The 14,318-nt window shown below is 41.8% G+C and overlaps 1 protein-coding gene across 1 annotated transcript in view; it reads right to left on the bottom strand.

The window, feature by feature from the left end:
• Window positions 1–14,318, bottom strand: part of CNOT10 (CCR4-NOT transcription complex subunit 10) — a 2,007,836-nt gene that overhangs the window by 172,834 nt on the left and 1,820,684 nt on the right. Inside the window, exons 17-18 of the mRNA XM_044066643.1 lie at window positions 4,308–4,343; window positions 3,091–3,218 (exon numbers count right to left, since the gene is read on the bottom strand). Coding sequence (XP_043922578.1) covers window positions 3,091–3,218; window positions 4,308–4,343 — 164 coding nt within the window. The remainder of the gene's footprint in view (window positions 1–3,090; window positions 3,219–4,307; window positions 4,344–14,318) is intronic.

The raw sequence follows: 14,318 nt of genomic DNA, 5'->3' as shown, positions 1-14,318 counted from the left end.
ACGTCTGAGGCATCAATGAACAGTTCTTGAGAAAGGACTGGAGGCTGAAAGGGCTGGCGTAGGTTGAGAGCAAACTTTTGAATCCACCACTTGAACTCCTTTTTTAGACAGGGAAGAAGAGGTACACTGAAATCTAGAGGGTGACAATGCTGCAGCCAAACTGAATTGAGTACCACTTAAGTTTCCTCATATGCAGTCTGGCAAGAGGAAGCATTGGAACCTAAGAGGGCCATGAATCCCAGGGCGGGGAGAAACTCACTGGCATGGCAGTTAGAGGAAGAACAGAATGAAAGAAGGCTGTCAAATGACAAAGCCTTTGGAGGTGGAAGAGAAGCCAACGTTGGCAATGTCTGAATCCTTCATCCAAGATGCACATGATCCTGCGAGGGAGTCAGGATGGACATTTGGAAGTTGAAACCCAAGACTTTGGAGATGACAATAGGGGAACTCCAGATCCTGTAACAGGCAACTGGGAGAATGTACCTGCAGCAACAGGCTGTCTAGATAAGGAAAAATCGGAATGCCTTGGAGCCTGCAGAAAGCAATCACAGGAGCTAGGCATTTTGTGACTATCATTGGGACAGTAATGAGGGCAAAGCAGACAACTGAAAATGAAAGGAAGACACACAGAAATGTAAAAACATCCTGAAAAGAAGGTAAATAGGGATATGAAGGTAAGAATCATTCAGATCCAAAGACCCCAGAAAAGCATGGAGTAATAAACGAGGAAACGGGGTTTGAAGAGTAAGCATCTTAGATGGGATCTTAAGAAAAGTGTTCAGCAAGGAAAGATCCAGAATAGGTCTTCCAAGTGCCCACCTTTTGAGGAACCAGGAATATCCTGGAATAAAAACCCTTTGGTGGGAGAGGTTGTATGATTCCTTGGTTCACCAGGGACCCTAGAACCTCCAGGAAACAAATATGTTGCTCTACAGCAGGTTGAGGAATCCCTGAAAAAGGAATTCCATACAACAAAGTAACCCTGATGGACGACAGAACAAACCCAAGAGTCTGAAGTGATAAGATGCCAATTTGGAAGCCACAGGGAAAGCTGAAGGGATAAAGGAACCTGGTCGAAAAGAAGGTGGTGGGGGGTGAATTGTAGATGCCGAATGACCTGCAGAGCTATTACCCACTTCTAGAGGGACGTCTGGTGGAGGATGGACAGCTAAAGAATCCAGCCAAGACTTCCTGGCCTTTTTACCTAGCAGAAGTGTCTTGGGGTTAAAGGATTCTGCCATGGTATCCTGAGCTGTTTAAGTCACTAATTTTCAAGATAAATGGCTAGGGAAGGCAAACAGATGCTGAATGTCTTAGGCACAAATAACTTACAGATACTACAACAGGTATGGTCATGGGACGCACCCTAACAAAAAAGACACTGTTTATGACGATCCTTATGGGGAATCTTCCTCCCTGACATTTTCCCTTCTTGGGTGACATGACAAAAAAAAAAACAATGGGGCACTTATCTGGTGGCTAAGTATGCAGTACAACAACAAGGCGTTCAGACTAACTTGCAAAATGGCATTCGAACTGGTAGCAAAAAAGTTCTGACTAGTCACGTCTGTATGTCCCTTTTACACCCTACGTTCTGTGCTGTGCTGGGAGCATAAGTGTGGTGTATGGTGCACACAAGATCATTAGGCTTTAGTATAGTGGCAAAGCACTAGGCTGCCTTAGGCAGGAGATCCCTTCTGTTTAGAATACTGCAACAGTGATACAGAAGGATATCACTTGCACAGTTTATACCCTGTCTGCACAGAGCACTACAGCACTCAGGTTTTAGTTAAAACAAAAAAGATTTTATTTACTTTTAAACTGTAGGAAACTGCTTTCTATCATGTAGCAATTAGATGCTATAGTTTAGACCATACAGAGTGCTAACAGTGCTCAGATATGACTGCAAATGCAATATTGGCTTTTAAAAGCCAGTACGGGATCAGGTGATCATGCCTCCCAACGCTTTGTGCCTGTGGCAGTTGCCCCTCTCATTTAGCCCTGGCTACACTACTGATTAATGGTTCTAAAGTGGTAAGAAGAGAAAATGATGTAAGACAGCACAAACTTCATAAAGGAATGAGTACCAGCAATTGCCCCAGGTACAGAGGTCTCAGATAAATGAGATGTGCTAGGGGAATATTTATATTAAAGGAAAACAAAAAGTTGGTAGCAGAGTGATGTAGATAATTTACGCACGTAGAAAGACCAACAAAACTTCTGCAAAAGTCCTCTTCACAGAAGGCCATGAGAAAACAAAGATTAGATACCTTATACATGTATTTAAACTAAGAGATGAAGCAAAGTTTTTCCCTGCAAAAAATTGGGCAGTAGCATGACCTTTTTTTTTTTGTTTTCAATTTTTTTTTTTAAATGTTGCTTCCTGACATATGCAGTTATGATAGAAAAAAGATCTGGGTGTCACGGTATGACATCACCGAAGACAGGCAGAAGCTTTTTTTCACAAAATTACCTGGGCCTATCCCCCCACTCAGAGTGAGATTGTGGAAATGTATTTACTCCAAATGGATTACCACTCAGCGACAGTCCTGCACTGTCCCACACTGCTGCTCTGCTTGGATAAGAACCCAGTCCTCTCCAAAACTACACCATTCCTTCTGACAGAAGAGCTGGTGGAACACTACATATTCTTCCCCACACTTGTTAACACTCTGGTACTAGGTCTGGTAATGAAACCTCACACTCTTACAGATGAGAACTCTTCCTCTGATCATCAAACAAGTAAGGTGACTTAACTATTCATTTCAAATAAAACCAGAAAATGTGCACTGGAGGAATCAAAATGAACGTTGCTGAAGGCATTACAGTCACATCATTAATTAGCATAATCTAACTCTACAGGCTTTAAAAATACAACTCGTGACAGAAATTTATCAACACTGCTCAACAAAACATACTGGCAAGTAAACTTAAGTGGAAGTCTACATTTAAACAGAGTATGGCCAGTGCTGTGTGCTGCTGGAAAAGAACATAATGCAGACTCGCCCCAACAGTACTGTGACATTATTTGATAGAGGTTGCTCCACCATTATTTGACAGTGATGCTTAGATTATTGCTGCTTTTCCTACCTGCTGGAGACACTTGCGTGCTTTATCATATTCACTTCGCAAACAGTAGGCACTACCAAGATTAAACAACATCATAGATCGTGCTGTAGTTACTGTGTTTGGGTAACACTGCGGTATTTGTTTTCCAGCTGTCAAAAAAAAATGTTTTTTTATTTTAACTGTTTTATGTAGTTCCCACTACAATATGAAAAACAATGCGTGAATATAGATACGTCCACACATTTCTATAGCACTCAGTAACTTTAAAAAGGTGAAAATTCACTCAGCTGCATCTTACAGAAAGCCACTCTATGACTGGTGAAGTAATACTGAACCAAGGATCCATCAAGGAGGGTCCTTAACATCAGAGTTCATTTTCCTTGTATATTCAAGTGTTTTGCTATTATAAAAGAGTACACACACACAAACACACACACACAAACTTTAAAATGCATTGAAGCAATTACTGAAAACAGAAAAACATATCAGAATCTAAAATACGCAAAAATGAACTTTGAAACAGTTTAATGGGGACTTTAGGTGGCAGAAAATAGGAACTAAAGTCCATCAAATCACAAGTTCTCCAACAATAGCTTCAGCTAACATATGCATTGAACAAATATTCTGAAATAAGTTAAACATTTCCTGTATGTAACAAATAAAACTTAACAGTAAAAGTACCAAAGAAATAGGAAGAAAAAAAAAAAAAAGAGACTGAATAGGAACACAGAGCAAGTCAGGATCCATATTATTAAAACAACTTCAGATAACGTTTACAAATGCTCAGTCAGCATAATTAATTTAGAATATACTATTTTAGTGGACCTACCCTCGTCTCTTAGAAGGTATTTTATAATGGCACTGTGACAAAATAATAAATTGGGCTAACTTAGCTGCGGCAAATCTATAAGTGACTGAAGAATTCTGACTGTCCATGTTGACAGTGGTTTTGACTTATGCATACACACGATATGGAACACAGTTATAATTCACTTCCTGTTAGCAATACAGCACCCGTTTTGCCAGTCTTGGGTGCCCTCTCATAGGGATGGAAAACCATACAACTTAGCGAATATAAGAATGGTGAAATACTATCTGCTGGTTCACTGTGATGCAGTAATATCTCTATCCTTTGCAATGTAACAAAACTAGTGTACAACCTCTCACAATTTGTCCTGTGTCTTATCATCAACTTATGGTAGCTGTTTTGAAAGATTTCTGTTAATCATTTTACTTACAAGATTCCAGAGGCTCGTTTTCTCCTTTGTCTGAACCTAAAAGGATAAAAATACGGTCATTAGAAAACAAACGTGATTTTGAAAACTCCTCTTATTGTCTCTAAGACCATTCAGTATTTGTAATTATTTTCACCATCTTTTCCCTCCTGACAGATCTACCACACTATTCCTAAGTAGGGCTACCAATGTGCATAGCTAAAATAATTATCTGATATAAGTGATCTAAAGGCAAGCACTGAACCAGAGCAAGAATTAGTAAGGAAAACTCAGTACTGCTGCAAAATCCCCCAAGAAAAAAAGCATTTATGCAACAAGGGTACAAAAACAAATTTACAAATGAGAAGTACTTGCTAACAGTATTAAGTACTCAGCCTGACTGAAACAGTCATTAAAACATTATAGACACTTTCATTTTGTTACCACTGATTTTGTCAGTCTAATTTGGTCATAAGAACCTGCCAAGTGTTATTACAATAGTGCTACACACATTCAAAGTCAAATAGCTTAAAAACTAAAACAAGTGTATTAAAAATACACTCAGATTGAGTTTTTTTATTCATAGGTGTTTAACGCATTTGCAAACTTGCAAGTTTTATCTTTAGAAATGTGATTTTACTATACTGAAATTTAGTCATCCTGTAGCAGTTTATTCCCCTCACTGTCTGTTTTCTGAATGGCATTTTTTCTTATAGTTTTGTATTTGGTATACTGTTCAAAGCACTGTTGTTTACTGGATTAATTTTCATTCAAGAAAGTGAGATTTTGAATTATACAGTGTAAAGTATGCTTACTTGTTCACCACATTTGTGTAATGTTTGGATCTGTACATATAAAGTAAGGAATGTGGAAAGTAAATCCTCCATACGGCAGGTTCAGGAAGATCTGCCTCCCCCTACAAAAACACTGACTTTTGGATATTTTGTATTTTGCATTTTTCCCCATTTCGTTTTACCAGCTGTATTTGTACTTCTTCTATTTTGTTGTAGTGAGTGGAGTTTTGCTTATAGTACTTCTGGTAATTCGGTTTGCGAGCAAATTTTGCCATACTGTTGGAATATGGGGAGCAGGCAGATTTTGGATTAACTTAATGGATGCACATAAAACACATTCTTCTTTTTAAACAAATAAAACAAACATCTTTAAAATCTAATAAGACAATAACAGTTTTGTATATTGTGCTGCCTCTAGGCCAAGCTACTGCAGATAGGATGAAAAGAAAGACATCTTTATAATCAAACTTTTTAAGAATGCTAAGGACAGTGAAGGCTGTGCTGAATGCCAGTAAACTAACAATAATGAAATGAAAACCAAGAAGACTGAAAATAGGCTACTGCTATGATGAGCACCTCACACAACTGTACAATCTACCCTGGTATTCAGAGACATGGCTTATACTGCAGTGTAATGGCCAAGTCTCTCAGTTGAAGTTGAGCAGCATGGCCAAAAGGCAAGTAATAAATAATGTAACAGGAGGCAGTTAGGGCAACACAAATTAAGTAATCTGCAAGCATAAATGGTACCAACCAAAAATAAAGGAGCACATCATGATGGTGGTCATGTGAACCACAAACCCTAGCAGTATGCACATAGCATAACTGTGCATACATACATGCATAAACATACCACTATGACAACTGTTGAGCGCCATAGTAAGTGCTTCCTAGCAAAGTTCCTACTAATTTATTTTGTATAAATGGGGAGAAAATGGGTGTGCAGGACAGTAAAAAGGGAGAAGAGCAAGAAGTGGAACACCCAGAAGGACAACTTGAAGGAAAGAGTGAAATGGGGTGGGAAGAAAGTATTTTTTGGGGGGGTAGGTGCCCATTTTCTAAGAACAGCAGAAGGGGAAGAAAATAAAGGGAAGGCAGGTGCAGAAAAGAAGGTATAGAAGGGAAGTGAAACACCATGTTGGGGGATAGGATGGGATGATAGCACCCTTTCATGCTGCTCAGGGCATAAAACAGTCAAAGGTTAGTCCCCTCCAACAATGAACTCTCTTCTGGGTCCTGCCTCTGCTGTTACACTGTGTAGACCAGACAATGGTACAACTTAGCTAGCTGCACAAGGATATTCTCCAGGTTGCCAATGTAGATGTAAAGCCACTGGTCCACCACTACCATCAACACCTCCTTCTCCAACTCCTGTCAGGTAATGTACTATGACCTACCAACAAAATTCCAGAAAATATGACCACACCTCCACTCACTAACAGATGGCCAGATGACATAATGGAAGCCTCCAGCTAGACATTTGGCAGGAGACAGATCATCAGGTTGATGGTGTGGTGAATGCTGCCACAACACAGACAGCTGTGGCTTACACTATCTGAAACAGTAACAACTGGCAGAGAGCTGTGGCTGACACTGTCCGAAACAGTAACAACTGGAGAGAGAAAAAAAAAGAAAAACATTAGCAAGTCTGTGTATGACGATGAGAAATAAAAACTGTTGTTAGACAGATCAGGCAGACTATACTGTAAATGTGAAACTGCTGGCAGCAGGTCTCAAGGAGGATTAGGACAGGGATCTTACTTATACTCCTTGTGTGTACATGGGAGTATAATGCAGGTGGTGTAATGTGGAAAGCAGGGGTAATGGAAGGTACTGAAGGATGCCCCCACTGTAATATGGTAAGGCAGGCAGACAGACAAGGGCAGGCATGATGGATATGGCCATCTTTACAGATTTATTTATTTAACATTTGTTTATTGGGCAAGTCCGACTGGGACAGAGCCCATTTTCAGTGAAGGTCCAAGGAGAAATGCTCCAAATGCATGTCTTTGGAATATGGGAGGAAACCGAAGAACCCAGAGGAAACCCAAATGAACACAGGAGGAACATGCAGACCCTGCACAGAAGGCACCCCAGCCAAGAATTGAACCGGAGAACCTCTTGCTGTGAGGCGACAACACTAATCACTGCGCCATCCCTGAAGTAAGAGCAGTTTGTTGATCATGCCAGTGGGATGCAGCATCAACAGCAAAACCAGTGGCTTAAACAAGGGTAGTAGTCAGCATCTGGTAGCCCACTAGGGTAGGCAAAATGCTGGCATGCCCAGGATATACCATGCATAAGTGGCCCCACCACAGGCATTAGCTATGGCAATGCACGCAGAATTTGAGAAAATGTGACTTGTGAGACTGGCATGGCTGTACCAGTGCACACAGGTTCATACGTAGGTACTAGGCTATCGGCCAGAGGGCATAAGTAAGCCTAGCCAAAAGTGTCTTGGCTTTCACCACCCATGCAGATTAAATTCCTGTCCCTCTATCGAGCAGAGCCACAGACGTGAATCCCAGGGGTGAATTTCCTATTACCCATCCACTCATCAAGGTTTTTCTTGAAGAGTGCTAATGAAGAGCTCTGCTTGATGTGGATGGGAATTTTGTTCCAGAGCATTGGAAGTCTCTGGGTCAAGAATCTATCCCTCCAGCATGTCCTATTTATTGATGTGGTGAGGTTTAGGTCCCTAGAGCGTGTAGCTTGGAGAGACTGGGATTTCTTTAAGTGGAGCATGTCCATCAATTTTGGGTTTGACATAGCTTTGTATATCAGACAGAGATCTCCTCGGAGTAAGCAGTATGCAATCGAGTAGAGTTGGAGTTTCTTGAGCCAGTCAGCATAGGGCAATTGTTTGAGGCCAGCAATCCTCTTGGTGAGGTACTTTTGGGGCCTCTCCAGTTGTTGTAGGTGTCTTGTGAGCTACATCCCAAACGGGGCACTGTACTAAATGAGCGGTCTGATAAGTGATGAGCAGAGGGGGCCAATGACTTCCTTTTTTTTACATGCGAACCCTTTTGTGATTAGGTGGGCCAAGTAGAAAGATTGTCCGACCACTGTGGCAATGTGATTAACAAAGGAGAGGTGAATATCCAATTGAGTCCCCAAGGTCTCTTATCACACTTTCTGTGTTAAGTGAACTTACCTTATTTGGTAATTCATGGGTACCATATTTTTACCAAAGGGGATGACAATGCACTTTTTGGCATTTAGCTTGAGGCCATAGTTTTGGCACCAGGTGTCTGTCTTGGTGAGGCCCTTTTGCAGGATGTCTACGTCGGCAGGGGAATCGATTATGGCAGACAGTTTACAGTCATCTGCGAACTTGGTTAGCCATAGACCCTCAGTGTTCCCTTGCACTTCAGAGAAATATATGTCACTGGTTTGGAGTCGGATCTGGAGTCTGCAACTCTCAACGTGTGGGTTCTGTCCATGAGCCAGTTGGCCACCCATCTTGTGATGTAAGGGTTTATGTTAAGGTTGGTGAGTTTATCTAGGATTCCTGAATGAGGGATAGAATCAAAGGCTTTAGCGAGGTCCAAGTAGGCTGTGTGGACCACCTTGCCCTCATCTATGGCCTTGGGAACTGTTTCAAAGAAGTCTACCAGATTTAGGAGACATGATCTACCCTTTACAAATCCGAATTGGGTAGTATCCAATGTTTGGAGATTACCAATGTCTTTGTTTACGAGTTCCATGATGATATGCTCCATGGCCTTGCAGACCAAGCTTGTCAGACTAATAGGTCAATAGTTCCCGGGGTCTGTGGTGGCTCCTCCTTTGTGGAGTGGAATAACAGTTGCTGTGCGCCATTCAGTGGGCACATAACCTGTGGTGAGGCTGTGACTGAACATGGAGTTTAGGTGGGGGGGCTAGTTCATTTTGGAGTTCGTGTAAGATGCAGCCTGGGATTTTGTCCGGTGCCATGGATGCTGTATGTTTGGCTTTAGAGAGTGCCATTTTTACCTGTGTGTTTGTGATTAACAGGGCTCTACAATAATTTGGTATAGTTATAGGCCTTTTGGGGGGGTGAGAGGGGAGCAAAGTTAGCACTGAACCTATATAGTTAGCACTGAACCTATCTGCCAAGATGTTGGCAATATCAGTTGGCTCTGCATATTTTGTGCCATTCTGCTGTAGCTCAGCGCAGATCTGGGTGTTGCCATGGAGATTCTTGACACAGCTAAAGAATGCCTTGTAGTTATCTTTGGAATCCATGGCAATTTTTCTTTCAAAATTCACTTTGGAGGATTTTATGAGGGATCCTAGCTTCTTACTGAGGCCCGTCAGGGAGTTCCTTCATTCATGGGTTTTTACTCTCTTTTGCAACAGTTCCTTCCTTCTGTTGTAGAGTTTGTTAATGGCAGGGGACCACCAGATTGGCTTCCTTGTTTTGGAGGATAGCGTCTTGGTTTTGTTAGGGACAGCACGATCCATGCACTCATGCAGATGCTTGTAGAGTGCATCTGTGTCGGATTCAGCAGTCGTGACTGTATCATCCATCTGCAGGGGCATTGCGAAGTTAGCCACCTCTGTTTTGAGTAGCGTGAAGTTTGCTTTGGAGATATTTTATATGATGGTTTCCTTGTGTGGGGGTGGGGTCGGGATGTGGATATCTACGGTGATTAGTTTATGGTCTGATCTAACCAGTGAGGAGTTGATCTTGGGCATTGAGCACCAGTAACCCATGTTGGTAATGACCATGTCCAGAATATTGTTGCCACTGGTAGGGGTGTTGACAAGTTGACCCAGGGCATTAGAGTTTATAAATTCCAGGAATCGTTGAGCATGGGGATTAGTACAAGAGTAGTTTGCCCAGTTTATGTTAGGGTAATTGAAATCGCCCATTATTAGGGTATTTGGTTGGACCCTCATTTTTTTCTAATGTATCCAGGAACGAGGAGTGTGGGTCCTGGGTCATGGTGGGGGATCTATAACAAGCTACAATTTGGAATGCATTTTTGCCCAGGGTTAGTTGTACTTGGATGATCTCAAAGGCATTGTGTTCTGCAACTAGCATGGATGTGTGGATATCCTTGATGAATATAGACACACCTCCACCCTTAGTGTTTCGGTCTGGGTTTTGTGGCCAAATCGTGTGGTATGAATTATAGCCTGGTAGTGCTGGGGTGCTCTCGGGAGCCTTAAACCAGATCTCAGTCACTGCACAGATATTGATGTTCTCCATTTTGAGGAGTGCCTCGAGTGAGTGCATTTTTTAGGTTTAGACTCCTAGCATTGCCCTCAGTTTTTTTGTCACTTGTAGTTCTTACGGTGGTAGGTTTGTCTTTTGAGCTTTGCCTAAAAAAGGCACTATGGGGGCGACAAGAGCATTGGCCAATATCCGGAATCCCAGGGGTGACAGGTGCAGGCCATCTTTGGTGAAGCATCGTGGCCTGTCAAGCATGTCATCCCAAGCAGACAGACACTGGACCCCCCCCTTTGAATGACACCAGAAGCTTAGTCAATTGTTGAAGTTGATCATTTTATCCTTGTACTGTGGTATCATTCTTGGTGAAGGCAGGATGCTACTCAGAGCTAGGGTCATACATGCCTGGGCTACAAGATCGGAGAGCTCTTCCATGTCTCTTTTTTTCATGTAGTCCAGGGAGGTACGTCTTGGGTCATTCACACCAACATGGACAATGACAGAGTCATATTTGTACTTGCTTTGTAGTGACCTGAGTGCATGCGTTACGTGGTGGATTCTGGCACCCGACAAGCAGGCAGCTAACAGTAACCTTCTCTTCGTCCAGCCTGGTGAGTGGGACATCAGTGAGCCTGACTATAGAGTCACCTATGACTAGTGTGTTGGGTATGTTGTTTTGCCTTATGGGCTGTGGTTGTGTGGCACACAGAGTTTGTGGACTACGTGTGGTCTGGGATGTGCTGGTGGGAGAAGGTTGCTTGTGTGTCTGCTTTGGAGGTCTCTGTTGCCTAGGCATTCAGAGCCTCCATATATGTCTTGGTGTATCCACGTGTAGGTTTTGGAGGTGTTGGTTTGGTAGGACTATGTGAAGTGAGTAGGGTGCTGTATGTTTTTACCTTCTCCTCTTGACTGTCTGTTCCAGTCTTGGTTGGAGAGAGCATTGCCTCTAGATTGGCTGTATAAGTGCATCTCTCAGGTATTAGTGTTTGGTGGTAGGAGGAGAGGGTTTGTCTGTGTACATGAGGCAGTTGCAACATTGCCTCAAGATGCCCAGGTTCACCAGGTAGACTGGAGAGCACACCAGGAGCTGTCCTTTGGACATGCCTAAGTAGTAAAGACTGTTTTCTTTTGTTAAGTGGGGAAGTAGTAAAGACTATTTTCTTTTGTCATGTAGGGAAGTATATAGAATACTCCCTCCTGGCAAGTGAGGGGTTGAATGCTGGGGGTTATTTAGTGTTACAGCAGTTTTATAACAAGTGCTGGGCTAGAAGATGCGGATCTGAGTGCTTAGGCTGAAAGACTGACTAGTTATAGGAGAAAAACTGAAGAGCAGACTTTGTGGAGCCGGGGATAGTTAACCCTAGCTAACCGGCATTGCGCGGTGCGCAAAACCGCACAAATGTTGTTTATATAACAGAAAGATAAAAGGGATAGAAATTAGCCCAAAATGGCCAATAAACTACAAATTCTGAGCTGAAAACCACTCCTCCAGGGACAGATAGGCTGCTCAAAGCTCCCCACTCTCACTGGTGAACAGAGAAGCTTCCTTCTATCCCAGTAAGATATGGGCAACACAGAAACTACAATGCAGTCCTGGATTCAGCAAACTCAGAAAACAAGACTCTACTAGCTTCAGAAAGGCAGGAAACAAGTGTAGATATAGTTTTTTTTTTGTTTTTGTTTTTTCAAGAAGTTAAGGCAAATGTAACAAAATACGCACTTTAAAGCACAGTAAAACGGCTATCGCACTTGAGTTTGCAGCCTACAACAGTTAAAACAGTTTAAATGCTCATAGAAACAATTTTAAAAGTGCAAACGGTAAGTACAGTAAACAGCTGAAATACGCTTTTTAAGTATCAATAAATGCTAAAAACTGAGCGTTTAGGTGGAATTAGCAATAACTAGCAAGAGACAAGCCAAAACAGTACTTAATCAATCCAAAGTCTCTCTTTTCTCCTTCTGCTGCTGTAGGACTCTGCAGGACACCTAGGCAGGATCTTGCCGAGCTGATACAAGCGCAAAAAACTTGCAAATGCAGTTTTTATAACAGAAAGATGAAAGGGATAGAAATTAGCCCAAAATGGCCAATAAACTGCAAATTCTGAGCTGAAAACCACTCCACCAGGGACAGATTGGCTGCTCTAAGCTTCCCACTCTTACTGGAGAAAAGAGAAACCTCTTTCTAGCCTAGTAAGGTATGGGCAACATAGAAACTACAATACAGCCCTGGATTCAGCAAACTTTGAAAACTGGACTCTACCAGCTTCAGAAAGGTGGGAAACAACTGTAGATACAGGTTTTTTTTCTTTTGTTTTTTTATGTTTTTTTCAAGAAGTCAAGGCAAATACAACAAAATAAGCACTTTAAAGCACAGTAAAACAGCAATCCCACTTGAGTGTGTAGCCTACAACAGTTAAAATAGTTTAAATGCTCATGGAAACAATATTAAAAGTGCAAACAGTAAGTACAGTAAACAGCTGAAATAAGTTTTTTAAGTATCAATAAATGCTAGAAACCAAGCGTTTAGGTGGAATTAGCAAGAAACAAGCCAAAAATGTACTTAATCAATCCAAAGTCTCTCTTTTCTCCTTCTGCTACTGTAGGACTCTGCAGGACACCTAGGCAGGATCTTGCTGAGCTGATACAGCATAGTAAAATACATCTGCACGTGTACATAACTGGCACGCTGGAAGGTAAAGCATATGATCCCTAACCTTTTAATGTGGGCATATTAAACTGGTCAGATAGGAGGAACAATACCTTTACCTGCATGGACAGATATATATATATATATATATATATATATAGAGGTGTCAGTAGTAAACACAGCATACTACTACGTGGGCAAATCAGTAGCTATGCCATCCCTGTGAGACTATATTACTTCACAGATATACTTACCCTTCATTTGGTGAGATGGTCGATATGCCTTTGAAAGAGAATATGGTTCTCCTCAATCTGGTCAGGAGATGAAAAGCTTGAATTAAATACACAATTTACATGAAACATAACTTCTGCATTTGCTCTGGAACTAATTACTACATTACACTCAAATGTACCTGTCATGTTTACATACAACTCAGGAGCATTCTCCCTGACCTCTTCTTTCCACTGTTACAAAGGGTCAAGGTGGCACCTCTTCAGGTCACTGTAGTGTTGCTTGCACTGTTGACCTGACTGGGTAATGCCTGTAGCAGAAGTCATTGCTCTGTCAGGGCAGAGTCGGGTATCCCACCTTATACTGGGGGTCCTCGTAAGAGGGCCCCAGTAGACAGACATTCCGAGAAATATCCTAGACCCTTTAGAGCAACATCTGGAAGCCTTGTCCCAATTACTGCCCTTAGAAGCCATGGCAACTTTCAAGGGTCACAGAACAGAAGAATACTGTAGTACATTAATGTCAGTGTACATTTCTGATATCCTATGATGTGCAACAGTGGGCACCAATGCAATTCAACATTGTGTAAATGGCACCATATAGTAATTCTTAAATGTATGATGTGGCAGGGTGGTGTTCTGAGTGTGAATGGTACAATGATATAATTATGTATAACATATACAACCCATATCTCCTTCTATTATTGCTTTTTAATGCCTCTAGAAGCCAGGAAAAGAAAAACATTTTAAATATGAACAAGTGCTCACTGGTATCAGTGACCTGCACACACTTGTGCAATGTGCTTTGCAGCCAGTCATGCCAGTGTACAATCCCTCACAAGTCTCACTGCATAGCCTTCGTTCAGAGTATATTGTGAAAATGAGGTACAAAGACATTTACTTGTAGCTGTTTCATTAGCATAACTGACATGCAATCAGCCTCAAAACTGCACAATGAACACAGCTGCAGCCACTGCAGTGCTAATGCAATAAGGAATTGCCCAAAAGTTTTCATAAAGGATGTGCAATGTGCCAGGAAACTGATAAGGACATTTTCAATCATTACACCCGAGGTAAATACTCAGGGGATACTTCCTGCATATTTTGGAGAAATCTTTTGTGAAATCAGCTGCTGTTTTTAGAGCTGCCAAATGGGAGATGGGTCATCAACAACTGCCTGCTAATTGGGATGGGGTGGTAGACACA

This window comes from Protopterus annectens, chromosome 3.part1 (assembly GCF_019279795.1).
Source record: "Protopterus annectens isolate FY-2018-M chromosome 3.part1, PAN1.0, whole genome shotgun sequence".
Lineage (NCBI taxonomy): Eukaryota > Metazoa > Chordata > Ceratodontiformes > Protopteridae > Protopterus > Protopterus annectens.
This window is presented reverse-complemented; position numbering and strand designations above follow the sequence as displayed.